Genomic DNA, 16,805 nt, shown 5'->3' on the forward strand with positions numbered 1-16,805 from the left:
ATTTACCATAGAAACACAGAAGAGTGGTGTGTACGGCGGGTTTGCATACCCTATAAATACACAAAATCTTTTTTTGCGATTCGCCACCCGAAGATATTTGATTTCAGCTACGAAATTTTTACAGTATTTTATCAACATCAATTGACAACTTTTCCGCACTATTGCGTTTTCGATATATAAAAAAGTGATTTTTCGCTCCGCCCTACTATATATACCTACCAATTGTATATTTATATATATATATATATATATATATATATATATATATGGATAGAGGATAAAAGAAGAAATGGGAAGAAGATTAATACAATTGATAGTCAATACTAAAGAGAGTAATCCGTATTTGTTAAAATTTGAATAATTCGTTATTCGAATAAAATTCGTAATTCGAATAATTATTCGGATAATGAACAGTTATTCAAATAACGAATGATTATTCGAATAATGAATCTTCGAGAAACAGCAGAAAAAAGTATTTGAATAACTAATATTCGAATAATTTTAACAACACTATTCCGTCCATTAAAACGTAGAAGTTAGCGGAAGAACAGTAACTGATGAAAGCTCCTCGATCTGTGGCAAGTGGCCTATCAATGACGATAGAGTACTTAAAAAGGTGATGTACGATAGAAGAAGTAGAAAAGGAATAAAATGTGACATATTCTTGTTAAATTGTTTTTCCTCTACAAATGGATGCATTCTTTGTACAGCTATATTTAATTACTTTTGAAACGAGGGATCTCTTTACAGTACATTACGGACTGAACCAATAGTTAATGAAGATATTCACATTGCTTATGTAAAATACACTAAAGAAATAAACTTCAAAATGTACCGCCATTTTGGATTTTGTGAGAATTGATATACTGTTGAACTGATGATCTGAAATAGTTGTAACCGTATGATTAGACAAGCCGATTGTTGAGCAAATCTATATAGTATTTCTGCAAGTTTTATCGTTATATTCTGCATATGGTAGATGAAAAAAAAAAAAAAAAAAAAACATGAATGTGGTATATAATTTTTCGGTTTGTTTGTCGCAATTTTGTATTCTAGCTAACAATATAAAAACTGTCGGGAAATAATTATAAATAAAATAAAGTGACAGTTTAACGTCCCATGATTATGCCTATTAGGCTAAGGGGAGACGGATGATTTAGACAAGTAAATGAATGAGAATGTGGGAGGAAACGGGAATACTCACAGAAAACCCGCGGATACAATGTTGTCCAGCACAAACTTACTTGACTGGGAATTGAACCAGAGATCCCACACACCACTACCACTAACCCACCGTGCCCCATACTACTACTACTAATAATAAATAATTCGTATCCTAAATCTGTGCTGTATAAGGTTCCACATAGCTCATTATTATAAATAATTAACAAGCAAGACCGTGTCAATAAAGAGTACACAGCTTCCTAGAATGTTCAAATGTATATTTTACAATTATTTCTAAGTTACTTACTGTTAGTACTTGATAATACTAAGAAATTGCCCTGGATAGCAAATGTCTGGAAATAACGTAAAGAATTGTGGATCTGGATTCAGTAGTAGTGTAACAAACAATAATTTAAAAATTAGAAGCACAGGCTTAAAATTTCTTGTTTTGTGCTGGACATTATTTAACATACTTATTATTTTAATGTATGTAATCATTCCTTTTACAGATGGATAGAGAAAGGTTTTATTGTGAACAAAATTAATATAAATATTTCAAATTATGATTTTTAGTACACACACACATTATATAATATAAAATATTCATATATTCATAGCCACGATCTTTAGTAGAATTGTACAAAAATAATTCGTGACGTTAGATGATCTGAATTGTCAATTCTGTTGACTAACTGGAGTCTGTTAGAAGTTTCCATGAATTTACTTTGATATCAAAAATGACAAGATACACTAGTTTCTTTTCTTTATTTTCTTTTTCTTCCTTGACGTCTCATCATAATTATGCTTGCCCAAGGTTTTTGTAGCCACTTAATCTGTTAGAGGCAAATGACTAAAGTTGTGTCTTATCATCATAAGGAAGGCTAATGGCGAACTGTTTTTACCTTCTAGAGAGAAGCAACATGAGCTGTTCAGTAGTCCCTCTGTGTGATTTGGTGTAGTTTTGAAAACTCTGAAGTTGGTGAAAACATTTAGGGTTTATTGAAGTGATACATATATGCCCTTGACATATTTTGTCATTATGTACGACCTCTTTCTAAGAGTAAAAGGATTTGGTTGTTTTGACAAGAAATAGTACTTCAGATTATGACTTACTATCAACGATTTCAACTAGCAACTTTCTCTTTTATCCTGTTCATTAGTGGAAAACATGTCGAAATACTGGTTACGGAAAAGACTGTTCAAGGAATTGTAGAACTGGTGATATTCTTGAATAAACCAAATTGGAAGATTAAAGGGAAGGAATTGATTATATCCTTACATTGAAATTAAATTCCTAGTTGTAGTTTATGAGAAGAAAGTAAGAGTGAAAAATAGTAAAGGCAAATGTAGATTGATTTACTTAAACCAGTAGATAATTTAAAATGTGCTTAATACGAGGGACTGTCAAAAAGTTTCTGGAATTTTGTTGTAGCTCCGTATTACCACAAAATAAGTACGCATTTATTTTAATCGCCTTCAAAGTAGGCTCTCTCGGAACACACACTTTCTCCACCACTCCTGTCATTGCTGGAAATACCGATCAAAGTCCTCCTTTGGCATTTTCTGAAGTTCAGCCGTCGCATTGGCTTTGTTTGATCTCCTCTACGGTGGCTAACCACGTAGATGCCCATTTTTAACTTTGGGAAGAGCCAAAAATGCAATGGTGCTAAGCTTTTTCCTTAAAGCTATTAAAGTCTCTAAAGCTCATTTCCCCATCCAAGAATTTGACGTTTGGGTATTGCTCGAACTGCGACATTGCGTCAACTGACCACCACACACTCCTTCGTTCAGCTACACTACTCGTACACTGCCTGTTATGAACTTTTCAGACTTGCCAGATTCATAATTAGGCAGCCTAAGGACTATACTGTACAAGATTCATTGTGATCGCATCACAATGCCAAACCTACAACATTCCGGAGACTTTTTTGATTGCCCATCGTAGAAGAAAATAATTAGATTACTTATATCGAACAATGTGTCCATACATTGTTCAGCGTAAGCTCTAAACTCCGATAAACAAAATATTTGTATCCTTCCGCTTGTCACAAATACGATTGGCTAGTGATGTATCACTCCCACTCCCCACGGGGAGGAGCAAATTATACACATGCATTTTGACAATACTGTCTCGTGTTGTCCAGATACTTACAGCAGCAGCAGAAAAGAAAGAAAAGAAACTCGAAAGATTAAAAAAAAAAAAAAAAAGTATTTGAATTTCGCTCGTAAACAATTGTTGCTTAGTGAGTAAAGGTTTGCCTTGTTGGTGTTTCACCACAACACTCGCGAAACCGGGATTCATGCCAGTCATCTTTCAGACTTTAAAAGCAGAACCCCCGTCCACAGTTGAGTTGGCGCCATAATTACTGCGCATGCTTAGTGTTTATTTCTATTGTTTCATTAGCCACACTCGATTGCAGTATTATTAGATAATCCGTATTATATTTTTGTCATTTATAATAATGTAGCAGTTTTATATGAAGCTTCATAGTAAAAGTAATAATGCAATCACATGAACTATTTTGCGGAGGAGTACAAGCGTCGGTAGGACAACAGCAAATCAGCGAGATTTAGTTTCACGTGGCTTTGTTTATCGCAGTTTAGAGCTTACGCCGAATAATGTATAGGCCTATGACATAGCTTCACTATGTCGAATTGAAATAATAAGTACAACAGTTTATGAAGAGAACAATTGAATGGTTTCAGGTAGTAAGCGTGAACTCAGCAAATACTCTTTTCCTGAAAATAGAATCTGAAATGGTCAAAATAATCGATCATTTATTTTAAAAGTATATTTTGTAGACTTCCACTTTAGGCACGAGAACTGTCTGACAAAAATCAATTTGGTACTACTACTACTACTACTGTAACTGAAGGACGATAGATCATGAAGATAATAGAAAAAAAAAGAAACGGCATGTTTGGCCATCTTATTCGGCACTCCGATTAGATCACCTGTTGATAGAGGGAAAGGTGGAAGGAAAACCAGGAAGAGGAAGAGCAAAGATAGAATATCTAGAGGCACTTACGAAGAAAAGACCTGATCAAAGTATAAAATAGCTCTCCCAAGGGAGAGAAAAGTTTTAAAAATTTCTTTGTGCCCACCAACCTATGGTTGAGATGAACAAGAAGACGACTACTGTGATACCTGAAATATAATTTTCAAGTTTTAAGATTGCATTTTCGTTGAGTTCGCCATTGCTACGGACACGCCTCAATCAAGGTTTCACTGATGACAGAATGCATAAAGTATAATGTCCATTGTTAATTCATCTATTACCTAACTTGCTTTCAGTATGATATACTTGATGTACAAATATGTAAAGAAAAAATCAATGCTGTTACTCACCAATTAATTAACACGTACCGTACTAGAATTTTTGAAACAAAAGCACATGTGTCAGGAGAATTGCGTACTGTTTTATTTGTAAGTGTTAGCATAAAATTAATTAAAATTGTCCTGCTTGTAAATTACTTACATGTTTTTCTTCTTTCTTTGCAGATATTAGTGATAGAAACACAGTATTCGGGGGAGGAGTTACATCCTCCCCGGCAATGACGCACGTGCCCTTGACGCGGGAAATCCCCGCTCCATCACCTCGCCCTGTGACAGCCCTTGGTCGGATGTCCCCTCTGGTTTGCCCTTTGGCGAAATTAGGACGAGCGTCACCATCACTGGAGCAAGGATTTCATCATAAAATAGGACGTGCTTCACCTTCTTTGGATCAGGGATATCACACGTTAGTGCCACCGAGCCCAGGGCCTTCCCCAGGCCCTTGGACAGATCACCTCCTGGCCACTTTCAAAGGAAAAAGACTTCATAAAAGTTCTCCGTTTGACCGCCTCACGGATGAGTTAGTGGTTAAAATATTCTCTTACTTAACTACAGCGGAGTTGTGTGCTTGTGCCCGCGTGTGCAGACGATGGCATTGTTTGGCATGGGAGCCTCGGTTGTGGACTTCAGTGACACTTTGTGGAGAAGGGATTAGTGGTGATCGGGCGATTAAAAGCATTTTGCGACTCCTTGGGAGGGGTTCTGCGGGAACATGTCCTACCATTGAACGTGTAGAAGTGACTGGTGGTGCGTGGATGACGGATCGAGGACTAAGTTTGCTTACTGCTCGATGTCCTGAGTTAACGCATCTCACAGTTCATGGGTGCACCGGTGTAACCAACTCGGCCATATTCGATCTAGCCATGAAGTGCACCAATTTGGAACACTTGGACCTCACGGGTAAGTTCATGTTTATTTTATAATACGAAGGGAAATCTTTTAATGATTTTACTAAAACATGTTTTTCATTGATTAAATCTGCAGTGACTAGGGTTGTAGAGTATGTGGTTAGATCTGAAAGCTTAATTGCAGATGCACATCAGTCTTCTTCTTCTTCTTCTTCTTCTTCTTTGACACATACCGTTTTAGAGTTTTGTCTTACGTTTTGGGGTATTTAAAAGTTAAGGCATGAACAACTAACCTATTTGATTTTTTACGTGCTGAAGTATTTATCCTAATTTAACTCGTCGAACTTAACATCTTTAAAACAAACAAGAAGTCGGGGTTATCAAAGGGCCTATCCGATTTGCCATAAGCACCAGACTGTGTCACGTGATCAGGTCAAAAGTCACGTTGCGTACAAAATCGAATCTGGAGATTCAGAATCAAGATGTGAGACATTTCAACCACGCTACCTCCGCTTGGGGCGCCCTGGAATCTCTGCCGCGATTCTAATTCTTTTTTGCTGTCAACCGCGGCAGAGATTCGTGAACCAAGCTATAATTCGAAGAAGTTGCATATACTTTATCATTTATTATGGATTTTACTGAAACAACTTGGCTTTGACAATGTTCTCTCCATATTTACCTTACGTGCTATAAATCGTTTTCAAGCTCTTTACGTCTTTGCAATAAACTTTCAATTAGCCATATCCTTATTATAGTTTTTTTTCTAGATATTTGGACGATTTCATTTTTTTCACTGATTTTTCATTGACTTTAACGTTCATGTTTCGTGATTATTTTTAAAAACTATGTTCCATCCATTTTTAGGACAATTTGTTTTTCGAACATAGAATCTACATAGTCTCTTCTACATTTGAGCTGAATTTCAGCCATCTTCCCCAAAGTCTTCACATCATTGCAAATGGGTAGGCTCTTTCATGTGACTAAGAAAGAGGACACGTGCCAAATTTCATTTAACTAAGAGAGACACGTCATGTTAAGTATTAATATTTTAAAGAAAACTGTCTAAGAAAGGAATTAAGTCGTAAAATTCAAACACTTCTTTCATCATAAACTCAATTAGTCACAACCTCAAAACATAACATGACCACTAGTCGTTTAAACACGCGGCTGATCTCGTTCGGCACTTGCATAAATTCATTTAGGAAATTACTTTAAAATATAAAATTCGTTCTGATTATTTTTCTTTAAAACCCGTACGTATTACTCGAACTTAACCTCCCCCAACGTATTTTCCAGAACTATAAAGACATTCGGGGAAAAGTGAACATTTGTTAACCCTGCAAAATGTTAAATTATGTTTCTGTTATTTAGCACACACAATCATTTCATGCTTCATTATATTGCAAAAATTATTGTTATACCGCCGGTTCAAAATTATGTCCAACTTCTACATACGGTACTTCACAGGTAGTCAAAAAATATCAGAAAAAATACTAATCACGAAAATCTTTTCGTACCGCTGGCTTTTTATCAGTGAGTATAGTCTAATATTCAGATTTTGTTACATAATTCTGCTTTCAGAGGTACTATATGAATGAGAGTTCATTTGTATCACTAGACTTTAAATTTAGAAGCAATTAATGACTCATTAACACTAGCTAAAATGTAATACAGAGGGTTCGATGATAGGCATAAATTTGAAAATACGGAAATGTCATCGATAGAAAAGTTAAATTTAAGAAAATGTTCAAGGAGATCAAAGTAAGAGCAAAGTAGAGCTTTTCTCAGCCCCGAACCTTATGTTGGACTCTTGATTGAACAATTCACCTACCTTATCTATAATTAATAGGTAGAATTCACCTACTTACCTGTTCATTGAATGCAGACAATAAGGCTTAAACGAGCCTTCAATATTCTGCATCAAAATCTTTAAGCACATTATAACAGGGATTGCTGGTATGTCTGTACTATTAATCGTGACATACGAACGACTAAAAAATGTACAGTTATCCAAAGATCATAAGAATAATACTAATAAAAATAATAAAGCATTGAACGAGCAACACTGATTAGAAAAATCACGTGGCCCGCTACTCAGAATGAGTTGCTACGTCATTGCGGTAATCAAGTGTCCCTACCACATCGCCTCCTTTCTACTCTTTTTAGTACTTCATCCTTCTGTTCCTCTTAAGATGTACTGGAAAAGGTTGGAGGGGGGCAACGAATAGAGGAAGCAAAAAGAGAAAAATGACAAGGTAGGAAGGGACGGCAGAAAACAAAAGAAAAAAGCGAGGTCGGAATTAATTGTGGACTACCCGTGTTGAGCGAGAAGAATGTTCTGCCATGTTGCCACTTCTTGTACACGACTAGTCCTGGTTTTAACTGGGAAAAAGGTATTAACTTATTCATTGCCTATATCCCGGTTCCAAGTAATTGGTTATATAACAGTCTGGACGCTTCTCCTCTGGTGCCTTTGCAACCTAAAGTAAGACATTTTTAAAAGCATCCCCAGTAAATGAAAGTAATAGTTAATTCGTTTATTTGATAAAAGTAACTTACATATTCGACATTAGTAACTAAAAGTATCTAGAGTCGAAGAAGTACACTTCTATGAAAATACTGATGTACGTAAATTGTACTGTACTACTGAACGCATTTTAGAAAAATAAAAACTAGGGCCTATTTGAAATATATCTGATACACCGCAGTATTTATTTTTAAATGTGCTATGTGAGTGCGGTACGATATGAGAACATCTAGATAGAATAAATAGGTTCAGATTCCTGTCTAATTTCTTGAAACAATTCAAACAGGTCTCAGGTTTTAAATTAAGTCGGATTAATCGGTTTTGAGTTTCAACAGCCTAAAACTTTGAAAACAAGCATATTTCTTACTCTTTCAAAGAGAGAAGGTTCGTAAAAGTTTTTTTACTACCTGTGTATTGAAGACTGAGCAAAAGCTTTTGTAATAAATTCTGACATAATGTTACCAAAGTTGTCAGGAACCTTATTCTGTACCAATTTTCTTGAAAATTATGGAGCGTAACGCAACACAAAACGTTTTTTTTTTAAAAAAAGTTATACTGCTCAGGGCGGCTTTAGTGGGTAGGCCGGGTAGGCATGGACCTACCCAAAATTTTTAAAAATATATATTAACACTAAAAATACAAGAAAGAATAAATATATTTTCCGCTATTTATGTTAATGGTAGATAATTTCAACAAACAGCATCAACCACAACTGTAAAAGTAATTTCCTACTGTCATTAATCAATCAAATTGTATATGTATCCATATGCAAGGGAGTGGGTCTACCCAAAATTAAAATCCCAAAGCCGCCCCTGATATGCCTATTATTACAAACTAACGCACAGACGCAAGTTACGGAATGGGATCCCGGGGCCATAATTTTCGAATATCTCTTTTCTTCAACGGTAAGAATATTGAATTTAAGTATGAAAAGTGAAAGTATTTGATTTGCGAATATCAGGAAGAATATTTCATACCTCAAATTACTGATCTACTAATGTTCTGTCAGTCTTTCCTCCAATATTTCGAATGAGACTCACGATCACTCATTCTCAGGGACACGCAGTGGCTTAAGTCCTTTTTCACAACACGAGCTTCACTGTTTTCCTTTCTCAATAGTGGTAACTTACGCATATTGCATAAAATTTTATCTTTTATTTTCCAGCAGTCACTATTGTTCGTATTGTTGTACTACACAACTATATACGTATGTAGCCCTAATGTTATTCATTATTGGGACACATGTTAGGCACTAACATTAAGACTACATATGTATACAGTTATATATTAAAATAATAAGAACAATTATAAAACTATTAGGAAAGACAGGATAAAATTTTACGCAATATTCATACATTACCACTGAAATAAAAGTGAAGAGCGTGTTGTGAAAAAGGCCTTAAGCCATTGCGTGCCCCTGAGTATGAGTGGCCGTGATCTCACTTGAAATATACTAAAATTACGAAATATTTTGCTTACGATATTGTTAAATTTTGTTAGCTATAGTTGCTTCAGATAAGTTTAAGCATTTTTATCCAAACTGTTTGTGTCAGTTAGCTATTTTCTGAGAGCATCTGTTGACGACGCTAGATGCAAATTACAGTTTTAAACGTTTCATGTAAGTGATTATCGAGATTCGAGACAATGGCGTATATAATTTTTATTGCGTTCTATGTCTTCAACGAAAGATCGCCAGAGAATCATAAATGATAAGCATCCAATATATAGGACGAAAACTCAAGCTTTGAATGAAATATTTTTTTCGTTGTAAAAGTTTCACAAATTCCAATATAGAATTAATTTCTGTGCCTATCTAACAATTGCATTATTTTCCTTACGTTTCTTCTGAAAGTCATAAAAGTTGTCTTTGGATTTGAGTAAGATGAGTTGGGTTTATTAGCGTACTGTTTAGTTATTTGCTATCAAAATACTCTTTCTTACAACGCCGTTTTTCTTAAAATAGAATAAAACTGTGTTCTGACAACACTTAAGATATAAGAATAGTATTCTTCTTAGGTCTTCAATCTTCCGTTTGGTTTGACTAGCTTTCCAGTTTTTTCTATCCTAAGCTATAGCTTTCATTTTCCTGTATTTTTTCTTCCCTACATCTAACGTTATTTGGTCCATATATTCAATCGTGGCCTTCCTTTAGGCATTTTCTCCTGCCATTCCGTCCATCGCTACTAGCATGATTCCTCCTCTATGTCTCATAATGTGTCCAATCATACTATTTCTTCAGTAGAGTAACTAAGGATATATGGGCGAACTCCTCCAAAATGTCAAAAGCGCCTCCTCCCTTTTTTCCACGTAAATTCTATATAGCAATAGAAAATATTTTTCTGACTTCAAATGTTCCACCTAGTAAGTCGCTACTCGCTCATATCATATGAAAAGTCCACATTATTATTATTATTATTATTATTATTATTATTATTATTATTATTATTATTATTATTATTCTCAGCTTGATTTTGTTCTCACAGTTAGCAAGCAAGCAAGTAAAATCTAATTGACTCTCAGCTGAAAATTGAATACAAGGAAATGCCTTCAGATGTTACCTTGGACCAGTGGCGGATCCACAGGGAAGGCAAAGAGGCGATGGCCCATTCCAAAGGTTCCCTTGCTACTTTATTTCACTAGGGAACAGAAATACTTTTTTTTCGGTCGATCCAGTCTACGTGACAGAAGTCTGATATTTTAACTTAAAATATGGTAATGCAGACATATAATCTGAACTGTTCATATTTCTAGTCTTAATTCTTTGGGCCGATCGCTATAAGCCTTGAGTGTATGATTTATTTTTTTCCATGAACAGCAGTAGGAACGAGAGCAATACGTTTCAAACATTTTGAAATAAAATTTCAAACTTGAAAATTGTTAGGGGGGTGCGATGGCTCAGTGGTAGAGCGTTCACCTCTGGTGCTTGGGCTCCTTGGTTCGATCCCAGCTCACGCCAAGTGAACTTTGTGGTGACAATCATCGTGTGCTTGAGTTTCCGCGGGGTTCTCCTGTTTCCTCCCACTTTCTTCATTCCACCATTTCATTCATTTCTCATCATCACCGCGTCCTTTAGCCTAGCCGGCATAGCTGTGGGACGTAAAACTGAGAGATTTCATTTTTCATTTGAAACTTTTTAGCTCTATCTCCCCCCTCAATCAGAGATTTCATTTTTCATTTGAAACTTTTAGCTCCGTCATCCCCCCTCGATCAGAGATTTCATTTTTCATTTGAAACTTTTAGCTCCGTCATCCCCCCTCGATCAGAGATTTCATTTTACATGATCGAAACTTTTTAGCTCCGTCACCCCCCTCCCCCTCGATCTTCACTAAAACTACGCACAAGAGTTTACCTTCAAAGCATGTAAATTTGTTCAGCTCGATGTGATCAGTTGATTGATATATGTCTTATCGTTGGTCAATATAATAGTTAAAATAAGTAAATAAAATAAATAAATAGAGATACACAAAGAGTTTAAAAAGTGCATGACTGGACCGAGATCTTCGGCATATCGTACCGATGTATTAACCATTACGCTACTTAATCTGCTCCTAGAACAGCGATTTAGTATATCTCAGTTTTAAAGTCTGTGTTCTTTCAACTCCAGTGTATGACTGTTCTGGGAGCGGACTGGATAGCGTTGTGGTTAACGCATCGGTATGGTACGCCGAAGATTCCAGGTTCTAGTGCTGGTCCAGTAATACAAATTTTCACTCTTTGTGTGTGTCATTGAATTCGCACCTACTATAGAGGAGTCTCCATTCGTTAATATAATAAAAAAAAATTGAAGTTTTAGGAGTCAATCAAAATTTTGGACTATTATCTCGTTAACCATACTGTATACTGTCATCTTGCTAGTATCATTTAACGAAAAGCGTGATGTTGGTACATATCAGTGTGCGTCATCTTAATACGTGGCGTGGTTCTTACACGCATCAATTCTTGTGGTTACAAAAATCAATCTCATAAACTACGCATGAGGATCACTCACTCATGTAATTTTGTTCCGCTAGTGGGATCTATTGATTGATGTATGCCTCATCTTTCAACATTTTTTTGTTAAATGCTAATAATAATAAAAATAATAATGTATAATTAACAAACAAAATATGTACACGTCTGCATACTCATTTATGTATTTATTCCTGGGGCCTGTACTATTCATTAGTATATTAATTCAGTGCGAATGGCGAATAATTGCTCAATCATTCTATAACTTTATTTCTCTATTGCGACTAAAATTTATTTATTCACATTTCTCATCATTAAAATAAAATGTAGGAAATGTTTCTTTTATCAGTTCAGAGCTTCCTCGTGGCTAAGCAGTTAGCGTAGGCGCCTTTGACGATCCGGGTTCGATTCCCGACAGGGGCTCGTGTGGTTCGGAACCTACGTTAAGCTGTAGGTTCCCGTCTCGTATAGCCTCGCTTCTGAAATGGACGCTGAACTGAAAATCAAATTAAATCGCTGTGCTTCTCTGGAAAAGTACGCATAATTTACTCTCGAACATGTCATTTTGTTGAATGAACTTGATATGATCCGTCGATTGATATATTTTGTCGTTAGACAGTATTACTGTTAAAAATTAAAGTTTATTCCCATCGAATTTTGTTAACTCCTTCTCCTCCCTCCAAAAAAACTCCGTCTGATGGGAGAAACATTTCGTCCGTAACGAGTTAAGCATACTTTATGCTTTTGCCTTGCTAGTGTTACAATGAAAAGCTTGATCACACTTGTATTCTTCAAGATAACTTTAATCTTAATAGATGACGCGAGTTTTTTTATTTTTATTTTTATTTTTTTTTTTTTTTTTTTTAATTTTTTCGAAAACCATGTTTAAGTTCAATGAGATATGTTGGTTATATTTATTATGTTTGGATATGTTTTCTCGGTAAACGCTAAGAATATCGTAATTTTTTTAATTCGTTATTTTAATTTACTTTTTTCTTTATACAATTGGAAATATTAAACGAAGAGAAAATAAGTTTTTTTTTTAAACATCTCGCGAACCTCGACAAAAGCAGTAGTGATTGGTATGAAACAGTCGGTATTAAATATACAAGTAGAAGCGGAGAAAGGTAGAACGAGTGACTAATTTTTGGAGTTAGTATTATTAGTGACGACATGAGGTACGAACGTAAAGTAAAAGCAAGGAAAGGAATCGCGAGAGAAGCATTTTGGAGGAAGAGTATTTTATGGGCCCTTGAATAAAGAATTAAGAAAGACTCATAAAATGTTTAGTGTCTAGTAGTGTGAAGTATTGTATTCTATGAGAGAGAAACATGGCCATTACGCAAAAGCGATGAAAAAAAGACTGAAATCTTTCGAAATGTGAGTGTGGAGAAGAATATAGGGAATTAACTAGATCAAACGGAAAATGAATGAGGAAGTGTTAGAAAATAACATTGTAGATGTAACTATCGCGAAATATATGTCGTTCACACAGGAAAAATAGATTTATGGAAAATATTGGAATTTTGTATTTGAACCCCATTTTTCCCATATAGGATGCGCATTTAAATCAAAATGAAATGAGGGGTCGCCGTGGCTTAGTGGTAGAGCGTTCATTTCTGGTGTGTGGGGTTCCTGGTTCGATCTCTGCTCGCGCCAAGTGGGCTTTCTGGTGGACAAACTCCATGTTCGTGGATTTTCTCTGGATTTTTCCGTTTCTTTCCACTTTTTCATTCTACTATTGCATTCATTTATCATCATCATCATTATAGTCTCCTTTAACCTAGGCGGCATAATGATGGGGCGTAAAACTGAAAGATTTCATTTCATTTCTAAACGAAATGATAAAATCCCAGATCGACCCAAACGCTAAATATATTCAAAAATTCATATAAACAGTCCAGTCAGGTGTTTTACAGCAAATATTAGATGGCAACGTCATTTGAATGTGGAGGTTAAAGTAGATGAATTGCTCTCCTTCGTGCTAGAAGTGGAATTTTCGAAAAGGGTGGGAAAACGTGTCCAATTATTTTAAATGGGTTTAGAGTGTTTCATCTCCGTATCTTAAGAGTCTCTTTGAGGTACTCGATTTCTGGCGTAAACTTTTCACGCCGAACAGTGATCACTGCTTCCGGTTATATACTTTTTATACTTTTCTTTCAATGAACCATCCAGTGTTGCCACATCATCAGAGCTTTAATGGGCTTTACTACGGAAACAATGCCAGCCATGAAGGGTAGTTTTTTTTTTTTTTTTTTTTTTTTTTTTTTTTTTTTTTTTTTTTTTTTTAACACATGTAGCAGCATCAGTCCCCGAGAGCACGGGCGCGAGTTTCAGGACACCCGATATGTATAATATCAAAGAGAGAAAGAGAAAAACTAGCTGAAAAATTTACTGAGAAGAAAGTATCATGAGGTACGTAGTAGAAAAAAAGAGGGAGCGGCGGAAGAGGTCACAGTTAATGGAAGGAATTTCAACAGAAAATTCCTCCGTTGAGACGAAGAGGTTAGCTGAAGACCGTGGTGCATGGAAGCTTCTCGGTTTCTGAGAAGTGGCCTTGTAACAATGGCAGAATATCTATGATAATGATGATGCTCCGCCTTTTAGGTTAAGGCAGTCTATAACCATCCAGAGATTTTAATGGCGACCAGGATAAAGGTTTTACTGAAGTGAATCCAATAGTTTTAGAGCTAAATAAAATAAGTTTTACGTAAACCACCCTTTAGAGCTAATGTATTTTCTCCCGTCCAGGAAACATACGAGGATCATCCAAAAAAGGAACGTTTAATGTGACACACAAATGATATATGCAAAAATTCATCAAGTTGTGAGCTATCGAAAAAAATAAATGAAATTTTTAGTTTTACGTCCCATGGTTATGCCGGTTATGCTAAAGGATGCGGTGATGATGAGAGATGAATGAAGTGGTGGAATGAAGAAAGTGGGAGGAAACGGGAGAACGCCGAGAAAACCCACGCACACTGTGTTTGTCCACCACAAAGTTCACTTGGCGGAAGCAGGGTTTGAACCCGGAACCCCAAGCACCAGAGGTGAACGCTCTACCACTGAGCCACCGCGGCCCCCTTGTGAGCTATCGACTCATGAACTCTAAACATTTGTGGCAAAATTGAGAATCTTGCCAATTGTGAGATGTGGAATGGTTTCCGATTTCCACTTGTTTCAAATGTTGGAGAACTGTGTCTAGAAAGCAACTTCCTACTTCTGGTGAACTGAACAACGCTTTGAACACATTTGCGATAACAGAGTACAATGACGGTATAGAAAAATCATTATTACGCTATGAGAAGCACTTGAATATGTTATGAAATAAAATAAGATACGTAGTTTTTGTACCATACGTCTTTTACACGCATTATTTATCGTTTAGGTTTCATACCAAAACGTCACTTTTTTAAATGACCTTACATTATTTATTGCAAGGAGAATGGATACAAATCTTCACTGGCGTCTCTGGCATGTAAAATTTGGGGGGGGGGGGCATCGAAGAAAGTGATTAAAATGGTGCTACCTAGCCCAACCTATTTATTATCTTCGATTGCATTTGTTACCTTTCTGCTTACCTTTACGGATCCCCTAAGGTATATCAAGAACTCTGATATAATCGTTCCACAGCCTGAATAATATATTCCAAATAAATATAATTATTATTTATTTATTTATTTATTTGTTATTCTGTCGTTAGCAAATAACCCGCCAGAGACGCCTATGCAAATCTTCAAATGAATGAAACTGTTAGATATTCGTAAAAGTTCTGTCGAATGTCCATATGATGTTACCACAACGCGCACCCTACACCTTTCATGTCGAGGTGAAAAGAAAGTCCTCTTGTAGCCTGGAAGGTGTAGTTGATACAGTCAAACGGGAACGTCAGTGGGAGCAGGTCAAACATTGGAAACGCAAACGGTGTTATGTAAGTCTCTACGGGTTTAAACTCGAAAAAGGACAGATAAACGGTAAGAAAAATATGGCAGCACTCCATATAGAGATGTGGTAAAGAAGCCGTCAGTTGGACGATAGTTTAACCATTTGAGAATCCCTCGAAGACACACTACGTACGGGACGAAGTTCTCAAAGCGGTTCTTAACAGCCTGCTTTACTAAAAATAATACAAAAGTTACTATTTTTCTTTTGCTTGTTTATTCATAAGTGAAAGGAGACAATGAAATGCAACTTACCACAATCATAGATAATGTTATTCTACAACAGAAAATATGAACCTAAGAATGTTTAGTGTTGCCATCCATAGAAATTATAGTGTTATCAGAATAACAACGTCCCTAAAATATAAGTTAAGGCAGAGACTACAGGGATGAACTCAACTGCATTTGGTTACGTATCATGTTATTTTGGTTTCCTGTGAACTATTTTTTAAATAACATTATTTAGTTACAATAACTGTATGTTAAAATTATTTTGTTTATTAGAAACTAAATACAACTATTATTTAAATGCTTTGTTGTAAGTTACGACGACCAAATTGTCAGATAATGGATCCTGCACTCAGTGGCAGCTATATGTGTCTCATTGTTCAGTACACGTTTATACGACAGAATCATTTGAGAAGGGAAATGCATATAATAAGCTGAAGTATGGGGAATTTATAGCCCAATAAATTAATCTGTAGAGGGGATAAAAGAACCAAATATGCCGCCTCATTCTTCAGTCTACTCAGCTTAAGCGCTAATCCGGGCTTGCTGCCCGGTTGTTGAGACAGGTTATTGCTGATCACCTTTGTCTTTGTAGGGTCAAAATCCGCCTGATTTTTTTCCGGGAATATATTTGAGGGTATACACTGTTGGGAAAATTTTGCGTTTTTCTAGGTATAAGCGTTTGATGTAATTTTTCCGAAGAGCACGAAGTTAACAGAATGTAAGGTTAAGAAAACAGAAACGACACCTTTCATCGTTTTGCTTTCAGTTGCAATCTAACTTTACATGAAAACGGAACGTATCTTCACAACATA

General features: G+C 35.9%; 1 protein-coding gene across 3 annotated transcripts in view; it reads left to right on the plus strand.

Moving 5' to 3' along the window:
• The window catches only part of LOC145668378 (uncharacterized), a 226,390-nt gene that overhangs the window by 173,211 nt on the left and 36,374 nt on the right, over positions 1-16,805 (plus strand). For all 3 annotated transcript variants that reach the window (XM_081736162.1, XM_081736163.1, XM_081736164.1), the window contains exon 2: positions 4,667-5,398. In XM_081736162.1, coding sequence (XP_081592288.1) covers positions 4,667-5,398 — 732 coding nt within the window. The remainder of the gene's footprint in view (positions 1-4,666; positions 5,399-16,805) is intronic.

The sequence above is a fragment of the Thermobia domestica genome, chromosome 13 (assembly GCF_964235325.1).
Source record: "Thermobia domestica chromosome 13, izTheDome1.hap1.1, whole genome shotgun sequence".
Classification (NCBI taxonomy): domain Eukaryota; kingdom Metazoa; phylum Arthropoda; class Insecta; order Zygentoma; family Lepismatidae; genus Thermobia; species Thermobia domestica.